Here is a 19330-nt window from a genome sequence, read left to right as displayed (position 1 = left end):
ATGGCCGATGTCGAGCCAAGCAGCCCTAGTGCTGCCAACTTTGCGGAAACGCTGCAGTACCGCGCAACACAGTCCCGCAGAGCACGACCGCCCGCCGTTGAACCAGCCACCGCAGACTCGTCGAACCGCGTTCCTCTGCGCTCCGAAAACAGGCTTAGCAGGCGCGATTCGAGACTGGGACTGAGGAGCATCTTTGGCAGGGCAAAGGCGTCCCGCGAAATCGACCCCTCGGCCTCGTACTTTGACACGGGTCGCCCCAATAGCATCCGCGCCTCGCTGGCGGAAATCAGCAACTGGCCCTATATGCGATCCGAAGTCGCCATATCCGGCACAAACTCATCACGACCGACGTCCGTCGCCACCAACAATGTGCCGTTCAACGACGCTTCCCTCCAGAGACGGCCCACCACTACCGAAAGGACCAAGCCACAAAACGCCCCCGCGAGGTCATCTCGCGGCAACCTCGCAACCTGGGACCCCCCACCATTGTTCCAGGCATACCCCCAAGCCATCAAACACGCCCAGCTTCCCACGGCCACGACGTCCGCCGATGTGATCCTCCGTCTCACCGACCGCAAGGGCAGCGTCAGCATCCGAGAGGACCTGGCTCACCTCGCCCTCACCCCGGAGCTTGCTGAGGAGCAGCTCGCCGACAGAGCCGTCGAGAAGGTGCGGAGGAAGCACCTGCGAACGCTGTCCACCGTTAGGCTCGAGTGGACGTCCAAGATCTACGTGCTCTGCACGTCCGGGTACCTGCTGCAGTACAACGGCGAAGGCAACTTTGATCGCCTCCCGGAAAAGGTGCTGCACCTCAGCAAGGACTCGGCCGCGTTCGTCAGCGACGCGATTCCCGGCAAGCACTGGGTTCTTCAGGTTTCCTCGGCTATGGAATCGAACGGTGTCTCTTCGGCGGACTCGCGCGGGTTGCTGTCCCGCCTGCCTTTCCGCGCCGCCGACAAGCGACACGCCGCCAACTTCCTCATGGTATTCGAGAGCGCCGAGGAGATGGAATCCTGGATCGCTATCCTGCGCCGGGAAATTGAGTCGCTCGGCGGGAAGAAGACCCTTTCGGAGACGGGCCGGCCCAAGGCGGATCCCAAGATTGTACAGCTTCGCGGGCAGCCGAGTCAAAGGACCCTGGTTGTACGGGACCCCGACAGGTTCTCGCGAGTGCTGCCGCCAGACTTTTCTCTTCAGTTGGAGCAGGCCAGGCTTCACGAGGACGACCGCCGCCAGTCCATGATTGACGCTGAGATGACGCGCGACCCCTCCATTGACGACATCTCCACCACCAACAGTATCATCTCCCATGATGGCCGGCAGCTCGAGAGCCTGCGTGACAGCACCAACCGGCTTTCGTACATCTCGTCTGGTCAGCGCACCTTTCTTACCTCGGCCGGCTCGTCGCCCGCATGCTCCCCTGTGCGCGACAGCTTCGCCAGCAGCCACCTAGACGACCTCCCTCCTGCAGAGCATGACTTGCCTGCTGCGAGACCCAGACCCAACGCCGCGGCCATCCTCGACCGCAGACAGTCTCTGCAGACTTCAGGCTATCTGGAGCTGCGCGGCTCTCCCATGTCGCGACCTCAGTCCACGTATACCGAGGCCGACTTCGCGCATGTGGCCGCCAACTTTAGCGTTCCCATGAGCAGGCGCTACAGCGCCGTCAAGAGCCCCTCGTCGAGCCCCGAGCAGACGAGGAGCAACCGCGACTCTATTTCTAGGATCGCCCGTAAACCCCCGCCAACGGCACTTGCCATGGCCCGCCCGTTGTCGATCGTGGCGGATCAGCCATCACCGGCGTCTCCGGCGCAGGCCCCCGAACTCTCGCAAGTGTGCGAGGAAGAACGGGAGCGCCCGAACCTGAGCCGCGATAGCATGGCGGAGTTCCCTCCCCGGCAAACAAGTCTTTGCCCCAAGGAGCAGGCTGTCACGGTCACCATCCGTACCAGCCCGCGAAAGTACGCCAGCTCGCCGTCTCTGAACCAGCTGGAGGGGTCGCCTCTGTCGCCGGGACTCCGAACCTTTATCCTCCCGTCAAAGACACCATCTCCGGCCTCGTCGAGCGGAGCATCCCGCACGTCTCCCCGTCCGCAGTCGTCGTTTGTGTTCCAGTCTCCGGCTCAGAGGGCCACCCAGAGACTCAGCGCACACTCTGTCATGAGCTACTCGCCACGGAGCGAGGACGTAGCCACTGGGCTCCCGATGCTGCCCGAGTCAGACTCTGTGTCGCCTCGATCCATGCCGCGGGCCCCGATAACACCTCCTACTCCGTCGAACAAGCAGCTCCGAGTTGACCACTCCAAGGTCGTCTTGGGAAGACGCAGCATGCCTCAGCTGGTCGAAGGACCTCCGCCGGCACCGCCGCCAAACTGCGCGCTGCCGCCCATCCCTCAAAAGGCACGCTCTCATTCCAAAGCGTGACCTACCTGTCATTCACCTTGATTCGATTCATGTGACCACATCTTTTTTCTTATCTTTCAGGCTATGGCCTATAAAAACCGCCCATGGCGGCGCGGGTGTTGAATCTCCTATGTCTCTTATTTTGTTGTTGTTTGCGTCATACCCCTTTGCTGCGCAAATCGGCGTTTTATGGATAAAAAGGCGCCCTCCCCATGATATGCCATCTGGACGGCATTCGGAGTGTTTTTTCAATGGTGAACGTGCATCTCACGGCTGGTTTTGGATGACAAGGGAAAAGGCGATAGATTTCCCTGCGAGGGGCCCGATGACGCAGTGTATGACTTGTAGCAGTAGACTATGCCCTGAGGCAGTACAATATGAAGAACATTTGATACATCAAGGGAAGAGTGAAATGAGTGTGAGATGGCCTTGACAGCATGTGTGTCGGACCGCTGAGGCTGAGGTAACGGTTGCGAGACCAAAAAGGGCTTAGCGCCATCTGCCCCACACCGTCTCTGGTGGCGCACCACGAAAATCAATCAACATCAAAATTCCTCCAGTTCTAGACCCCACCACCGATTTGACCACCGCGACAAACCGCTTCAGGACTGCAAACCTCTGACGAATCCGACCGATATCGAGAACGGGATCCGATTACAGCGTATACGAGAAGATAAGGTTGCCCAACATGGCTACGCCCAAGACCAAGTACGCTCGACTCCTGCACACAACTTTGTCCGATCGAAAGGGAGAAAAAAAAAAAGACAGCTAGCTAACCCCTCTCATTCAGGCACGACTGGGCCGACGACGAAGACGTCGAGGAGACGTCGACCGAGCTCCCCGCGCCCCAGACCATCAGCAACAAGGACGGCACCAAGACGATCATCACCTTCCGCTACAATGACCAGGGCAAGAAGGTGAAGATGACCCGCCGCATCCGCTACACGACGCACACCGAAAAGGTGAACCCGCGCGTCGCCGACCGCAAGACGTGGTCCAAGTTCGGCCTCAGCGCCAAGGACCCGGCCGGCCCTGCTCCCGACACCACCTCGGTCGGCGAGAACATCATCTTCCGCCCCAGCACGAACTGGCGCAAGGACGAGAAGGAGGCCGGCGAGGACCCCGGCGCCCAGGCCCTCAAGGACAAGCTCAAGGACAAGCAGGTCAAGTGCCGTATCTGCAACGGCGAGCATTTCACGGCCCGCTGTCCCTACAAGGACACCATGGCGCCTGTCGGTGCCGACGGCGCCGACGTCGCTGCGGGCTTGCCGGACGACCCCGCTCCCGCGGCTGGCGGCGCCGGAGGTGCTGGCGGTGCCGGTGCCAAGAAGGGCAGCTACGTCCCGCCTGCGCTCCGGGCTGGCGCGACTGGCGGCGCGGGTGCGGGTGATAGGATGGGAGGCAGCAAGTACGGCGAGCGGGACGACCTCGCCACGCTGCGTGTCACCAACGTGCGTACCCCCCTTGACGACGGAGGAGTCCTGGTGGTCTTGAGAGCTGTGATACTGACAGTTGTGTACAGGTTTCGGAAATGGCAGAGGAGCAGGAACTGCGCGACATGTTCGAGCGCTTCGGACGCGTCACGCGTGTGTTCCTCGCCAAGGACAGGGAGACGGGACTGGCCAAGGGCTTTGCTTTCATCAGCTTTGCGGACCGGGGCGACGCCGTCAAGGCCGCGGCCAAGATGGACGGTTTCGGTTTCAAGCACTTGATTCTCAGAGTCGAGTTCGCCAAGAAGGCGGCCTAAGCTGTTGGTCGAGAGTGGTGATGATGGGGATGAAGATGGCGGTAACGAATGTTTTGATGCTACTACTGGAGACACGGCTACGGCAATACGGGTTTACAAAAATTTGGCATCCGCTTTGGGGATAACGGTAGTTTTTTACATCCCTCGTTTTTATTTTCTCTTTCATGGAAAATGCAAAGACATGATCTCACGGGACTCTGGGTATGTGTGAGGACATTGCTTGATGAAAGAACCCACCACATGATGACCCCGATATTCGAAACTCACAGATCACGGAACTGACGTTTAGCATCCATGATTTGAAATACTGTAACTAATACAAAGCAGGTATCTGATGGGAAAGCCAGACTCGACTCCGTTTCCGCCCCTTTTCTTCCACAACTCGAACTCAAAAAGCACACAGACTGAGACAAAGGAAAAGTAGTATAAAGATAGTAAACGATGATTACAAAAAACAAGCATTTTTCCAATAACGAGACGCCGGATGTAAACACGGAATAGCCGAGACTCCTCGTGGATGTAGAGATGTTGTGTATATTAATAGAAGAGTTCCCGTCTTCGTGCTGGTTTCCGTCATCATTATCTCGTTCAAGGCCGTGAAAAGTGTATTCAAAAACAACAATAGGAGATGAGTAGACAGTAAAGGAAACAGGGGGTGGGTTGTTTGGTTGGTTGGTGTCGTGTAGACGAAGTATAGCGAGTGTGGGTGCCGCGAGGGCGAAGAACGAGCGAGTGCCATCTCTGACTAGTGGTGGTCGATTTGGTGATGAAGCTGTTGTGTCGATGTTTGTCGTTGTCATTGTCGCGCCGGCGCGAACGGAGGATCCCGTCGCAGAGCAAGTTCCAAGCGGCGAAGAAGAGGAAGACCTTCGCACAGAGATCCCATTCTAGGAACCTCTGCACAAAGACCTCAGTTTCTGATCCCCCTCAACCACGTAATCGACTCGACTCTGCGGATAGTCCATCAAGCAGCGGGCGTCTCCTCCTCAGCAGCAGGGGCATCGCCGTCCGCGGGGGCATCCCCCTCAGCACCATCAGCCTGGGCGTTCTCCCTCGCGAGCTTCTCCTCGAGCTTCTTCTTCTTCTCGAGGGCGCGCTGCTTCTTCTTGGCCTCTGCCTTTTGGCGGCTCGCCTCCTGGCGCTCGTCAAAGACGTAGGGGAGCGATTTGACGGCGCTGAAGGTGACGGCGAGGCCGCGGCTGAGGTGCTTGAAGCACTCGGCGTAGTGCGATTTGGCGTCCGAGAGGTCGGCGCGGGCGGCGGTGGCTCGCTTCTTTGCGCGGTAGGCTCGCTCGGCACGCTGGGCGCGCTGGTAGTTGTCCGAGGCCTGGCGGCGGTTCGTCCGGAGGAGGTTTTCCGTGCCCGAGGTGCCGGGGCGTTTGGGGAGGGGCTTGGAGTCGCCGGCGATGGAGGACGTTGGGGTTTCGCGGGCCATTTTGTGTGGTCAGGCTGTAATTAATTAAGAGCTTGTTGTATGTGTGTATGGAATGAATGTATACAAGTCACTATAGACTGTTTGCGAGCAAATCACTTGTAAAGCAGAGCAGGAGGGCCGGTGACTCTTCCGGCTCGTCTTTATACAACTACCGAACGATGCTGGGCAACCCATTTTGCAAAAGCGCATATAAATGAACACTGAAAAAAAAACGCGACAAATTTGATTTGGTCCCGATCCCAGGAAGGGGCCCTGGTGGTGTGGGTTGTGTTTTGATGGTAGTCATTCTAGAAGTTCATGCAAACGACCGGCGTACCCCGGACAGCCGTCCAGGGATGCCTCCATCATGGGAGCCGCCTGGCGAATGAGTGGTCGCGAGCAGTCGCCTTGTGGTAGCATGACAACAGAATCAAAACGCGTGGCGCGCTTGGATTCGCGTGATTTGAGTGAAGGGACGTTGATGGGAAGGGTTTACATCGTTGTGCCTCCTGAAGGGTGTTTCCTTGTGTCCATGGTCTTCTTCCCGTCTTCGCTGGCTCCGCTTGGAGCTCGTGAAGCCTTGCGCTTCAAGTGTTGCTGATGCAACGGGTTTGATCAATGTTACACACCATCGATCTGTCGTGCGTCATCTAGTTCGATACAGCGTTGGCCTTGATTATCACTCGAGAAACTGTCGTCAAAGTGCGGTGATGTTTGTTGACAGACGGGACTCAAAGCTTATCGTCGAGAGGTCTCCTATCGGCACGTGCATGATCTCGAGTGAGCTTGTACATTAGCTGGCCCGAGCGTCAAAGGGCCCTCGCTTAAAGCGCTCAAGCACCATGACGCTAGACCATGTTGGGATTGGGTCGCTTCTCCGCTAGCCGTAGGCAAGAGCCCCGCACCTGTGCTAGGCGTGGCGCGCTCACGCTGTAGACTTGTAGAGGAAGGTAAGTCGCTCTGCAGTCCAGGTTGCCTGAGGTACCAATGGTATACAGGCACGAAGAAGGCGCTGCTGCATCTCCCGCATTCGCGCTTTCCCGCTCGAACGAGAGAGAAGACGCTGGAAGGTTGAAGGATTTTTCCTTCTCAACACCTTACCCTGCGCAGGGGTGCTTAGGGCCACCAGTAACCACACGTGTGCAAGTGGTGTCTGACCTCCGTCTGTACAGTGCTAGTGAGAAGCTTCAGGCCAGTTTCTTTGTTCAAATGATCTAGGTATCTGCCGCGAGATGTTGCGGAGGTAGGTAGCTCATTATAGCTACCTTTTGAGGCAATGTAATCGGATGTCATCCGTGGGACCTCTCATTGGACCCTTGGTGCCTTCCATCTTCAAGAGCTCCTGCCGGTGCTGAATCGCGCAGGCGGCTCAAATGCTCGACTTCAATGTCCACTCCAGTGTTGCGGCTGCCCACGGATCACATGCCAAGTTCAAGTGTACTTTTCTCATTCCCCACGGTACTTGCACAATGTAGCGAGTAAAGACGAATTCAACAGTTGCGGGACGGGCGGGCTTTCTCAATCCAAACCAATCCAAATCAGCAGGAACCAAACCTAACCCGCCGGACTAGTGGGGCTGGTCGTACAGTGTAAGTGCGGCAGGTGCCTCCGTACCGTACCTTCCCAGTGCTTCCTCACAACGCTGCCTCCCATTGGAAACCTCCAGCTGCACCCTCAACCCTTGCCTGTGACGTTCTTTCCACGTCGTCCTTCTTCCCAACGTCTTGCCTCTTCGCCTGTCTTCTCTCCTCCTCTCTCCTCGCCTGAACTCTTGCTCTTCTTGCATTGCTCCTGCTCGTTTCTCGCGCACACAAAAAGTCAACCTTGACACTGGCGGCTCATGGACAGCCTGAGCAACAGAATCATCATCGCACAACGCCCTTACCGACCCCCCTGCGTGTGAAAATAACCTAAACCCCTCCATCGGCATCGTCGATTGCTACGCTGCTCCTGCCCTTGGCCTAGCATGAGCTCTTCCGCCGCGCCCCTCGCAAGTGATGTCGGCTCTCTGCGTCAGCGCCAGAGGCTGACGTCCGCGGCTGGCAACGGCGAGGATGGTCTAAACCCCTCAGCCGCCGCGGACGACCAGTCTGAAGACTCACTGCAAAAGCCCAACAAGACGTTTGGTCGAACTCCCGATGGCACAGGTGGGTTTCGCGGTGATGTGCTTTACTTGCTGTCGACTGACAATCGCCTAGTCTTCACCGTCCCCACCACGCACGACATGGTGTCGCAGCTGCTCGATCCGAGACAGCCCAAGAACCTCTCCGATTTGCTCGTCTTGGCCATTCTCGCCCTCCAGATTGTTGCGGCCTATTTTGTGCCCGGCAACCTGAAGCGTCCCTTGTTCGCGCTCGTCTTCCTCTTCTGGCGAGCCTCGTACAACATTGGCATTGGATACCTCCTCACCATCCAGTCCAACCACCGCAGGCTGGAGACGTGGGCCGCGAGATGGAAGCTCTTTGAGCACCCCTCGTCGGGAAAACAACCCCGCCCTTGGCTCTACAACATATTGAAGCGTGAGCTCGAGGCCAAGATCCCCGAGGACTACGAGTTTGAGAAAGCCCCCATGGAGTACAACACCTGGCTAGTCTTCCGCCGTGTCGTCGATCTGATCTTGATGTGTGACTTTGTCTCCTACTGCCTCTTTGCCGTGATCTGCGGTCGCACACCCGCCGGCGAGAACCCCTTTGTCGGTTTTGGACGATGGTCCATCGGCATCCTCTTGGTCCTCTTCAATCTCTGGGTCAAGCTGGACGCCCACCGCGTCGTCAAGGACTACGCTTGGTACTGGGGTGACTTTTTCTACCTCGTCGACCAGGAGCTGACCTTTGACGGCGTCTTTGAGATGGCCCCGCACCCCATGTACTCCATCGGCTACGCTGGCTACTACGGCATTTCCATGATGGCTGCGAGCTATGAGGTCCTCTTCATCTCAATCATTGCCCATCTCGCCCAGTTCGCCTTCCTCGTCGTTGTTGAGAACCCGCACATTGAGAAGACGTACAACCCGCCTGCCCCGCGTAAGCGCACTGCCTCGACGCCGCTTACCGGCCAGCCGGAGCTCGTCGCCATCAACGATGAAGTTGTGGGTGACCAGGCTGCCACGGCCCAGGAGTCGTCGCCCGAAGCGCCCGCGCAGGTGCACAACCTGATCGGCTTGAACAACCTCGACCTATTCCGCATCACAGATACCTCGGTTCTGTTGCTCGGCTTCTACATGGCCGTCCTGACCATTGTGACCCCATCGACGTCGGTGTACCAAGTCCTGTTCTTACTGCACGCTCTGTTCTGGCGCGTGTGGTATCACCTCGGCCTGGGTGCCATCCTCGCGTGGCAGTCCCGCAATAAGTTCTGGACGAGACATTTCCTCAAGTACGGCGAGAGCCACACTGAGGCATGGAATCAGTGGAAGGGCATGTACCATTTGAGCTCTGTCATGTGCACGGGATCCTTCATCGCCGCGTGCTGGAAGATGTACTCGCCGCCAGAGGACTGGGCGTACGGCTGGGTCCTCCTCAAGCACGTGGTCGGAGCCGGCCTCGTCTCCCTCCAGGTCTGGACATTCATCAGCGTGTACGACTCCCTCGGCGAGTTTGGCTGGTTCTACGGTGACTTCTTTTACGACTCCACCGCCAGGCTGACATACAAGTCCATCTACCGCTTCCTCAACAACCCCGAGCGCATCTTTGGCACTGCTGGCCTCTGGGGCTCTGCCCTCATTACGTGGAGCAGAGCCATCTTCGTCATGGCTCTCGTCAGCCAGCTGTTTACGTTGGGCTTCATCAACTTTATTGAGAAGCCGCACATGCAAAAGACGTATGGTCGCGGCATTCGTCAAGAGGCCGGCCTGACCAAGTTTATCAAACGTTCGCTGCCACCGCCCGTCCAGGGCTGGCAACGCGGTGTCGACAAGGTGATTGACGACACGGCACAGTTCATTGAGGAGTTCCTCGATACCGCGCGCCCCAAGTTCGCTTCCGGCATCAAGACGATCGTCCGCGACACCTCGGCCCTGTTCAACAAGTACCCGGCTCGTCTGACCGTCACACGCCTGTCTCCGGATCTCGCTGGGCTAGACCCTAAGCTCTACTCCCTCTCCGTAGAAGGCACCCCCTCAAGCCTATCAGCCGCCAATGAGCGTGCCACGGGCAAGGAGGGTCTGACGGCCCGATTCCAACGCGGTGTCGAGACCATGATCTTTGAATATGGCGCCCCTTTGAAAGTTAAGTGGCGCGCTCCCGCAAAGCACGACAGCAAGGACTGGATTGGTCTCTACATGGTTACCGATAACCGCTCCAGAGAAGCGACAGAGGTGCCGTCCCTAGGCCGGTGGGTGCCTACGACTCCCGGCAGCTATGATGCGGCCACCGCCGACAAGGCCATCTTGATCCCCGATCGACCGGCTCAAAAGCAGGACGCGTCGGATCCCGACATTGTCGAGGGCGAGGTCATCTTTGAGGGCGATCGGCTGTGGTGGACTCAGGGCGTCTTTGAGTTCCGGTACCACCATGCCGGCAACCACCACGTCATGACCATCTCGCAGCCCTTTGAGATCCGCATCGGCAAATTCGATGAGGACGATGTCGAGGTTGACGCCAACGGCATGTACGAAAAGGCCGTCGAGCAAGCCTTGCTGCCTCTTGTGCAAAACTGCTGTGACCGTGACCACGACATTGCGCCCACCACCGTTGACGAGCCCTTTGGCGGCCACGTCGAGCGCGATGGCAAGTATGCCAAGAGAATCGTCTACGCCATCCACCAAATGTTTGGTATCGAATTCGCCCCCGCCATCGTGCCCGCCGACGGCAACGTCAGAAAGATGGCCTGGCGAATCTGCAATGCCAAGCAGGTTCTGGTGAGTTACTCGTGCTTGTCCATATGACACAAACTGACGTTCAATAGGCACCCTACAGTCTGTCTCACTCCAAGGGGAACAGCACTCCTACAACCTTTGAGAAGGCCTAAGCATCATGCGTTAGGCCTTACGCTCGTGATCTGCAATCGTACTGGAACATTAGGAGGGAAAAGTTGGCGCACACATTCAGATTGATGACTTGGTATTATGCACGTCGGTTTACCTTGGCCCGAGAGGCGACCGATGCCCGGCGCAACGAACAGGAATCGAGGATGGGAAACAAGAGCGTGTGGATGGGCGTCCGTGAGTTACCTTAGCCTGAGAAAGAGAAAAATAACAGTGACCGCGCTGCAGCGATTTGTTTTCGCAACACTTTTTTGGTACGCAAAGATTGACAGTCTCACGGCACAGCAAGTAGGAGAGCCCCCGCGAGAGACACGGCACGGAAGGACGGCCTGGCATTCCTGGTGCACACGGTCCCGAGGTGAGTCGTGCATAACCACCCGCAAGATGACCCTCTCTCGCAGATTCGATTGGCTTGGACTTTAGGCAAAGAAGAGGCGGTACCGGCGTTGGGATGGTTGAGTATGGAGACAATGCTACGCCCCCCGCATGAAGCTATAGTAAGCTATAGTCTGGGCTCTTGCGGTACTTGATATCACTCCGAGGGGAGACCTGGAGCATTGTTTGCTCAGTCCGTAATGTCCACGCCGTCTTGGTACAGCGCCCATGTGTGCCAAAGAGTCAAGATTTGAAGTGATCATGACCCAGGATGGAGAGCTCGCACGTCGTCAGGCTCGTTTTAACGCATTCTGATGGCTGTCGATATACCTCGTGCGGCATGCGAGTGTTCGTCCCTGTAAATCCAGGCACCGTGTGGTGCACATGGCCCGGCACATGGCAGACCTAGACATGCAGAATAAGAGTAAGCTTCTGTGTGACGACGATCCCGCAGTTCACAAACGGCAAGCCGGAGGCAACGCTAGAAGAAGACAAGGTTGGCCGTGGCTTGCATCGGAGTGCGGGGGAGGCCACATGGCACATCATGATGCGAGCTTGCCATTCTGGCCAGTTGAAATCCGACAAGAAGGTGATTGGCGAAGCGTCACTCTCGAGGTTCGATGCAGAGGCGCACGGCCGTTTGACTGCCGGGCGGCTCGGTCGGACGGCAGACGAGGGGTTTGACTTTTTGGTGATGTATCCGTGATTCGAGTGATGCCACACTCGACCAAGACCTCACTGGGCGCCGGCATCGTCCCGTGCCTGTGTTGGTCAGTGTTCACCGTCTCCCGTGCTGGGGACGGCATCATAAATTACCGCAAATTGGGAAATTTCTCAGAACCCCACGAACGAGAGAGAAAACCCGCACGAAATCAACAAGCGGCGCCGATTGGCCGACTGCATCTCCGTGGTTCCCCCTCACCTCTCCGCCTCCTCCAGTCCTTTTGGGCTCCTCCTCCTCTTTTCTCCACATTCTCCGCATCGGCACACGAGTGGAAGTCAAAGTAACCTTCTCCACCTCGAACTCGACACCCTTTTTCTCAGAGTTTGTGTGACACGAACATTTGCCATCCAAAGACGAGGTGCGGTTCGTCGAGTTGTGTGCTGCGGGAAGCTGTCTGGTCCTTCTGTGGCATACTGCCGGTACGCTGTACAGGAACAGAAAGGGGCGGTTGTCTCGAGGTACTCAACCTGAATCTCCCAGACAAACTCTATCATCGAACCAGACGAAAATACCGTGAACTACCCCTGGCCGGACGTTTTCATTACAGGGGAAGCCCATCACCTTGCTAACGTCGCTTCAGGGTTGAGCCTGTCTTCTGGAAAGTGTCCGCACCGCACTCCGACTACTCCGCCGTAGTGTCCGTACGCTGTGAAGTCTGTATTCTGTAGGCATTAAGGTTAGCCACAGAAGCACAAGAATCCCGTTCGCCGTCCCAAACAGGCAACCGGGTCCCGTTTCGAAGTCCAGGTCCCGGCTTTACCAAGGCAGTGAGCGCATGACCAGGGAACCAAGGTCTACGGGCGACAATCGTTGACACATTCAGAGGAGACTCCGTCCTTGCCCCTGGGGCCTTGAGGGGTCTTACGCGAAAATGGGCCGTCTTCGCTCCTCGAGTTCAAGACCTCGTCGTCGTCGTCCTTTTCTTCTCCGTCCCGTGCTCGCACTCGTCACCGTCGTCACACTCGTTCCGTGCCTCGTTCTCACCGTGCAGCTGTTTTGCCAACACAGACATTCGTTCGTCGTCCAGTATTTGCCCAGCATGTTGCGAGACCTCTTTGCGCCGGCCGGCCTCGTGCCGCTGCTGCTCTCCTCTCCGGCGGCCGCCACCCTCCTCTACGCCTCATCGTACAGCGGCGCCATCACCACCCTGAACCTCACTCTGTCGGGCGCAAACGCCACGCAGTCCACCCTGCAGTCGCTCTCCTCTTCCAACGGCTGCGCGCCCAGCCCATCGTGGCTCCAGCTCGACAAGGCCAACGCGAGACTGTTTTGCACGGATGAGGGTCTTACAACCAATGTCGGCACTGTCTCGTCCTTCAAGACCGGCGCCGACGGTGTGCTGGAGCAGCTGGCCAAGACGGAGACCATCAGCGGTCCCGTGAGCGCCGTTGTCTTTGGCGAAAAGGGCCAAGGCCTCGCCATCGCTCAGTAGTATGTCTTGATGTTTGTTGACGACGAGCACGAGCTAACTTTTGCCAGCGGCGGCTCCTCTGTGAGCTGGTTCGACATTTCCAACCCGGCGGCCCTCACGCCCGTCAAGTCCGAGACGTTCAACATGTCGGCTCCCGGCCCCAACCCGTCGCGCCAGGACGCCCCGCACCCGCACGAGGTCTTCCTGGACCCCAAGGGCCAGTTCGTCCTGGTCCCCGACCTGGGCGCCGACCTCGTCCGCGTTTTTGCCGTTGACGGCGCCAACAACCTCGTCGCCGTCGACTCCCTCGTCGCCGCCCCCGGCAGCGGACCCCGCCACGTCGAGTTCCTCGTCACCCCCGAGGGCAAGACGTACCTGTACCTCATTAGCGAGCTTGCCAACACCGTCACCGCATACGACGTCGCCTACCGCGAGAACAAGACGCTCGGCTTCACCGAGGTGTTTTCCGGCTCCACCTACGGCGCTGGTGCCTCTGCGCCTGCCGGTGCCAGCGCCGCCGAGATTTGGATTTCTGTGAGTCAACGTTCTTCTGTATGAAGTCTCAATGCATACTAACAAAACAGTCCGACGGCAAGTTCTTGACCGTCTCGTCACGCAACGATTCGGCTTTCAGCATCAGCAACCCCGACACTCCCGGCGAGGGCGCGCAGATCCCCTCCGACTCCCTCAACACCTTCACCATTGACGCCAAGACGGGTGGTCTTACGCTGCTGCAAAAGTTTCCCGCCGGTGGACGCATCCCGCGCCAGTTCTCCGTCAGCAAGGCGGGCGACCTCGTAGCCGTTGGTCTGCAGTCCGACAGCCGTGTTGTTGTGATTAGCCGTGATGCCGCGTCGGGCAAGCTGGGAGAGATTCTCACGAGCGCCAAGGTTGATGGTGAAGTGACTGCCGTTATTTTTGATGAGTAGGCGTTTAGCATGAGCGTAGCGGCATGAAACAACTTGCATCTCCTTGAATTGTATACCACAAGTAGATGTTAGATACCAACGAAATCAAAATCTGGTGTATAGGCAGTCTGGGCCCGTACTGACCTCAATGACATGTTGGACATTTCGAGACCCACGATACAGGAATCATACACCCGAAAACTCTCACTCGCTTATGCGCGTCGTGAATCATAAACGCCCCTTGGCTACGTAGGAAGGTCAGCAACCCGAGTTGGGAAGATGACGGGCTCCTAATCCGGTAACCGAGGGGCGGCTCGCGAGCAAGCCAACGTGCTTGAAGTGGCTGACCCCGTTCGACTAAAGCTCGGATCCCCGGGCGGGCCATCGTCTGCAGGCCTGGGTCAGAAGGGAACCCGAAAGGCGGGCGGGAAGATAGATACCTGGTCCATGTGAGGCTGCGCGTTCTGATGCGCACGTCAACTTACAAGACCAGAGTCGCGGGAGCTGAGTGATAACACAACATCGAAAGTCACACTTGGATGAGTGCCGACGCAATGTAACAGCGCAGCCGAATGGAATTCTCCAGACCGACACTTGAGGCAACGCGAGTGCATTTTCGACCTACTTCATGGCGGACGCAAGGAATAAGATTGGTTCTTTCTTGTAGAAGCTGAGGATTTTGAAGTCGTACTCTCAGAAGTCTAAGATTAATAGTAGAATACTCGGTTTCAACTCCAGATTCCACAAAGAAGGTACCCGTCCGCGGCTGGCATTTCGAGTGACGGAACAGAGTCATCGATAAAGTCTGGTTCGATACGACCGTGATCCTGGGGTTGTCGACCGGTATACACTCAAGAAAGGTTCCGACAGACACGGCAGAGGAATGCTGCTTCTTGGCCTGGTCGGTCGACATGCAGCAAAACTACAGAGTGTCAAAGTCTGGTAACGAATTAGAACCCCGGAAGCGGGTAGTCGGGAGGGACTTACAGTGTGGGGCATCCATCGCCATGTGTGGTGTGCCAGGGAAACGGCCGGCCGTTCGCCCGTCCGACCCCGGATTCTCTCCCGGGGACGAACTCGCGAGATGGGAAGATATGCCTAGGTAGATTGCGGACCGTCGTGATGAATGTTGGTCGAAGTGAGTGATTCGTAAGTCGATTTCTTTTTCCTTTTGGGGTACCGTCGTAAATCTCTCGTGAAGAACCAGCTACTCAGCGACATCAACTGCTCATGAACCCTGGCCTTGGACGCACGAGAGCGAGGCGGGAGCTCGTCAATCTTGTTTGGAGAAGCGTCCCGATTTGGGTGTTGGAGGGGTGGTGGTTAATCTACGTTCCGGCGGTTCTCGCCCACCACCCCTCATGACCTGGCTGGCGTTGTAGGATCCTCTGTTGAGCACCATGACAGGGTCTTGCTAACATGGCGAGACAATCTCTCGCAGCCCCATCTTTTGACAGCGGCACAGCTGGTGTTGTCTAGATTGGGCCCGAGGGATTTCTAGAACCTGGAGGTGTTAGTCGAGCTTGGTAGAGTGGCGGGAGCGAAATGAAGTTGACAGGGATGCTGCCACCTGCTTGGACAAAGTCTCGTCAAAGTGTACGAATAACCGTGAGCGTGACGAAGGGAGTCGACATGCAGGTACAGGCAGAGAGGGGAGACTGGGGCCACACAAGAACACCGGCAGACAACGGGAGAGACTCGGGATTGGGCTTCATTCGTTATGGAGTTGTGGCCATGGATAACGGAACGAGGTTGCAACGTGAAGTGTGTAAAATTACGAGGGAGGTTCGAAATGCCCACTGGCCTTAGTAAGCCAGGTATCTTGTATCCGTACTTATAGAATCTTAACTTGCAGACGAGAGGAAGGAGATACCCTCAATGACTCCAAAGAAGGCAGGAAGGCACTTTCCCGTTTCCCCCGCCCTGGGGAGCACTTGCCTCAGGTCAAACACTCAAGGTACTTTATTGATGTAGTCGTGGCCCCTCCCCCAGATTGGCAGGGCCGATCGACACTGAGGGCCCTTTCCCCATGAATGCCGTAAACTCGGAACGGAATTAAGGCACGGATCAATACTTTTGGTACCAACGACATCAAATTAACCCAATGTACCTGCGGTAAGGCATGAGGTTGTCAACGCAAAGAACACATGTCTCTCAACACCCACGATGGACAAACATGGACAAACCGGCAGCACACCAAGATGCTTCTTCCGCGCTACCTCACTGTGTAGGTATAAGCGACGGCCCCTCTGCTTAGCGTGCGCCGTTGACCCTTGTTCCCCATCTCATCCTCTCCCCGAATCCCATCCCATCCCATGCCCGTTTCGTCCCATGCCCGTTGCAACCGTCGGCTCTGGTTGGCCTGGCCTGGCCTGATGTCTGCCGCTGCGGGATGGGGTCACTGTCACGACGCACCAATCCGATGGATTCTCGCTCCAACGACTCCAAGCCGGGGTCCGGGGCAAAGGGGGATGAAGCTGGCCTAGAGCTCCCCTCTGCTCACCTGCGGGCACTCAGACGAGTGTCTCTTTTTACCCTCAACAGCGACTTGCTGCCCATCCTTGGCCATCCGACACCAACAACGCCATAGGATTGCTTCCTCCGCATTTTATTTTCCCTCCCCCCCCCCCCCCCCCCCCCCCCCCCCCCCCCCCCCCCCCCCCCCCCCCCCCCCCCCCCCCCCCCCCCCCCCCCCCCCCCCCCCTCCCCCTCCCCCCCCCCCCCCCCCCCTTTTCCCCCCCCCCCCCCCCCCCCCTTCCTCCGCCTCCTCGGTGATTCTCCCATAATTACTGCTCCACAGCCGTGCATTCGTCTCTTCTCGCCTTCTCTGTTCCGTCGTCTGCTCCCTTCTCCTACGGCACCTCCAAAGAAGTTGTGAAACACCGCGATACCTTCGAGCCTGGTCTGACTGACACCTTTCGCCTCGAGTCACGCACCCCCCGTTCAGCCGAACCTAATCGCATCGGTCCGGTCTTTGTCGATTGCAGCCTCGCAAACCGCCAGTGCATCGCAACTATTTAGCCACCAAGCCCCCCCCAAGTCGCCGCTTCACTCATCCATCCACCCCCGCCTGAGCTGCGCTATCGCGGCGCACCACCATCTGCCCACCACGTCTTCCACCAAGCTTCTTCGTCTCCAGACGCAGCACGCCATGTCCCCGTCGTCGACGGGTGACTCCCCGCGCTCGGCCACGGGTAACGGCAACGCGGGGAGGTCTTTTCCCGTCCCGTCGCGCGAGGCCTTCAACGTCGACGTTCCCTCACCTTCCATGACCAACGGCATCCACCCTCTCAAGTCACCCGCCTCGCTCAAGGTGCAAAGGACGCCCAGTTTCAGCAGAGATGGCTTCCTAGGTTCCGTGCAAAAAGCCCGGAACATGTCTCAGTCCTCCGAGAACCGTCCCGATGCTCTGACCAATGGCATGCACAAGGCGCCCAGCGACGAGGGGTCCAACCCGCTAAAGAGGAGGAACACGGACGTTGGCATCGACTACCCACGGAGGAGGGCCACCATTGCAGTATGTGAATTGATCAGTGTGAAAGACATTGTGAGCTGACCAACGACAGTGTGAAGTGTGTCGCTCCCGCAAGTCTCGCTGCGATGGCACAAAACCAAAGTGTAAGCTCTGCGCCGAGCTGGGCGCCGAGTGCGTCTACAGAGAACCCGGCATCAAGCTGGATGCCGGGGATAAGCTGATTCTCGAGCGCCTCAACCGTATTGAAAGCCTGCTGCAGATGAACATGGTCGCCGGACAGGGAAACGGCATCGCCATGAACCAAGAGTCGCCGTCGATGAGCAACGGATCAGGCCTCAACGGGGACAGCTTGATGGGCATACCAGGCTCAGGCAACGCCGTCTCCATCATCCCCAACGGCGGCCTGGGCACGTGGAACAACCCGACAAACATTTCAACCATGCCCAAGATGCATACAAACGCGGCGCTTCACCTATTGCAGTGGCCTCTCATTCGCGACCTCGTCTCTCGCCCCTATGACCCGCAAGTCCTGCTCCAATTGGAAATGGCCCGCGAGCCTCTCCATTCGCTCACAAAGACGCCGTGTGTCGACCTGTCCAATACGACTGCCTACATCGAGGCCTACTTTGAGCGGGTGAATGTCTGGTACGCCTGCGTCAACCCGTACACGTGGAGAAGCCATTATCGAACAGCCCTCTCCAACGGCTTCCGCGAGGGCGCCGAGAGCTGCATCGTCTTGCTGGTCCTGGCCCTGGGTCAAGCGAGTTTGAGAGGCAGCATCTCACGCATCGTCCCGGGAGAGGACGCTCCCGGGCTGCAGTACTTTACGGCCGCGTGGGCGCTGCTGCCCGGTATGATGACATCCAACAACGTCCTGGCGGCGCAGTGCCACTTGCTGGCTTCGGCTTATCTGTTCTACCTGGTGCGGCCCTTGGAGGCTTGGAATCTGCTCTGCACCACCAGTACCAAACTTCAGCTCTTGCTCATGTCCCCCAACAGAGTCCCGCCCAATCAGCGGGAGCTCACTGAGCGAATCTACTGGAATTCACTTTTGTTTGAGAGCGATCTTTTGGCAGAGCTGGATTTGCCACATTCGGGCGTCGTTCAATTTGAGGAGAACGTCGGCCTTCCTGGCGGCTTTGAGGGTGAGGAGCAAGAAGCGATTGGCCGGGACGACCTCTGGTACTTCCTCGCCGAGATTGCCCTGCGGCGGCTCCTCAACAGGGTCAGCCAGCTCATCTACTCAAAAGACTCGATGGCTTCCACAACCAGCCTGGAGCCGGTGGTGGCGGAGCTCGACTTTCAGCTGACGCAATGGTACGAGAGCCTGCCGATGCCGCTGCAGTTCCCCTTCACCCGTACCCTCCTCTCCGATCCGGTGCAGACCGTGTTGCGCTTGCGCTTCTTTGCTTGCCGGACGATCATCTACCGCCCGTACATCTTGGCCGTATTGGACAATGAGCAGGCCGTCCTGGACCCCGCGGTGCGTGACAGTTGCCACAAGTGCCTGGAAGCCTCCATCCGGCAGCTGGAGCACATTTCGCAACAGTAAGCTCAAGTGCTGAATCATTTCTTGTCATAACGCTAACTCGCCGCAGTCACGCCGGACACATGCCATACCTGTGGCAGGGAGCGCTCTCCATCGTATCGCAAACGCTACTGGTCATGGGTGCGACCATGTCACCCTCTTTGAGCAGTATCCTCCTCACCCTCGTTCCCCACAGGGAAACCATCGATCAGATCATCAACGACGTGGTCATGGAGATCGAGCGATACTCGACACTGGCCCCGAGTCTGAGCCTGGCAGCCGAGATTATCAAAGAGGCCGAAGTGCGAAGGAGGGCATACCTGAGCGGTTGAAAGCCGCTCGGCCCGCCCGCCTATTCGAA

General features: G+C 57.8%; 8 protein-coding genes across 8 annotated transcripts; 5 read left to right on the top strand and 3 right to left on the bottom strand.

Moving 5' to 3' along the window:
* CTAM01_07637 (peptidase family M20/M25/M40 protein) lies at positions 1-2424 on the top strand (the record flags this gene model as incomplete). Its single annotated transcript, XM_060523659.1, has 1 exon — positions 1-2424. One exon carries the CDS (start codon positions 1-3, stop codon positions 2422-2424), a length of 2424 nt encoding a protein of 807 aa, XP_060381713.1.
* A 667-nt stretch (positions 2425-3091) lies between these two features.
* On the top strand, positions 3092-4150 carry CTAM01_07636 (RNA recognition domain-containing protein; the record flags this gene model as incomplete). The annotated part of the gene is made up of 3 exons (XM_060523658.1): positions 3092-3111; positions 3194-3854; positions 3926-4150. 3 exons carry the CDS (start codon positions 3092-3094, stop codon positions 4148-4150), a joined length of 906 nt encoding a protein of 301 aa, XP_060381712.1.
* Positions 4151-5114: 964 nt separating this feature from the next.
* CTAM01_07635 (uncharacterized protein) lies at positions 5115-5585 on the bottom strand (the record flags this gene model as incomplete). Its single annotated transcript, XM_060523657.1, has 1 exon — positions 5115-5585. The coding sequence occupies one exon, from the start codon at positions 5583-5585 to the stop codon at positions 5115-5117; it is 471 nt and encodes a 156-aa protein (XP_060381711.1).
* A 1945-nt stretch (positions 5586-7530) lies between these two features.
* Positions 7531-10532, top strand: CTAM01_07634 (phosphatidylethanolamine N-methyltransferase; the record flags this gene model as incomplete). Its single annotated transcript, XM_060523656.1, has 3 exons — positions 7531-7711; positions 7763-10422; positions 10470-10532. The coding sequence occupies 3 exons, from the start codon at positions 7531-7533 to the stop codon at positions 10530-10532; spliced, it is 2904 nt and encodes a 967-aa protein (XP_060381710.1).
* A 1390-nt stretch (positions 10533-11922) lies between these two features.
* CTAM01_07633 (uncharacterized protein) lies at positions 11923-12141 on the bottom strand (the record flags this gene model as incomplete). Its single annotated transcript, XM_060523655.1, has 1 exon — positions 11923-12141. The coding sequence occupies one exon, from the start codon at positions 12139-12141 to the stop codon at positions 11923-11925; it is 219 nt and encodes a 72-aa protein (XP_060381709.1).
* A 377-nt stretch (positions 12142-12518) lies between these two features.
* On the top strand, positions 12519-13987 carry CTAM01_07632 (uncharacterized protein; the record flags this gene model as incomplete). Its single annotated transcript, XM_060523654.1, has 3 exons — positions 12519-13078; positions 13127-13592; positions 13643-13987. 3 exons carry the CDS (start codon positions 12519-12521, stop codon positions 13985-13987), a joined length of 1371 nt encoding a protein of 456 aa, XP_060381708.1.
* A 771-nt stretch (positions 13988-14758) lies between these two features.
* CTAM01_07631 (uncharacterized protein) lies at positions 14759-14965 on the bottom strand (the record flags this gene model as incomplete). The annotated part of the gene is made up of 1 exon (XM_060523653.1): positions 14759-14965. The coding sequence occupies one exon, from the start codon at positions 14963-14965 to the stop codon at positions 14759-14761; it is 207 nt and encodes a 68-aa protein (XP_060381707.1).
* Positions 14966-16388: 1423 nt separating this feature from the next.
* CTAM01_07630 (uncharacterized protein) lies at positions 16389-19301 on the top strand (the record flags this gene model as incomplete). Its single annotated transcript, XM_060523652.1, has 4 exons — positions 16389-16487; positions 16914-17483; positions 17533-18989; positions 19040-19301. 4 exons carry the CDS (start codon positions 16389-16391, stop codon positions 19299-19301), a joined length of 2388 nt encoding a protein of 795 aa, XP_060381706.1.
* Positions 19302-19330: the final 29 nt, after the last annotated feature.

This window comes from Colletotrichum tamarilloi (genome assembly GCF_030869305.1).
Source record: "Colletotrichum tamarilloi strain Tom-12 chromosome Unknown Scaffold_24.1, whole genome shotgun sequence".
Classification (NCBI taxonomy): Eukaryota; Fungi; Ascomycota; class Sordariomycetes; order Glomerellales; family Glomerellaceae; genus Colletotrichum; species Colletotrichum tamarilloi.
This window is presented reverse-complemented; position numbering and strand designations above follow the sequence as displayed.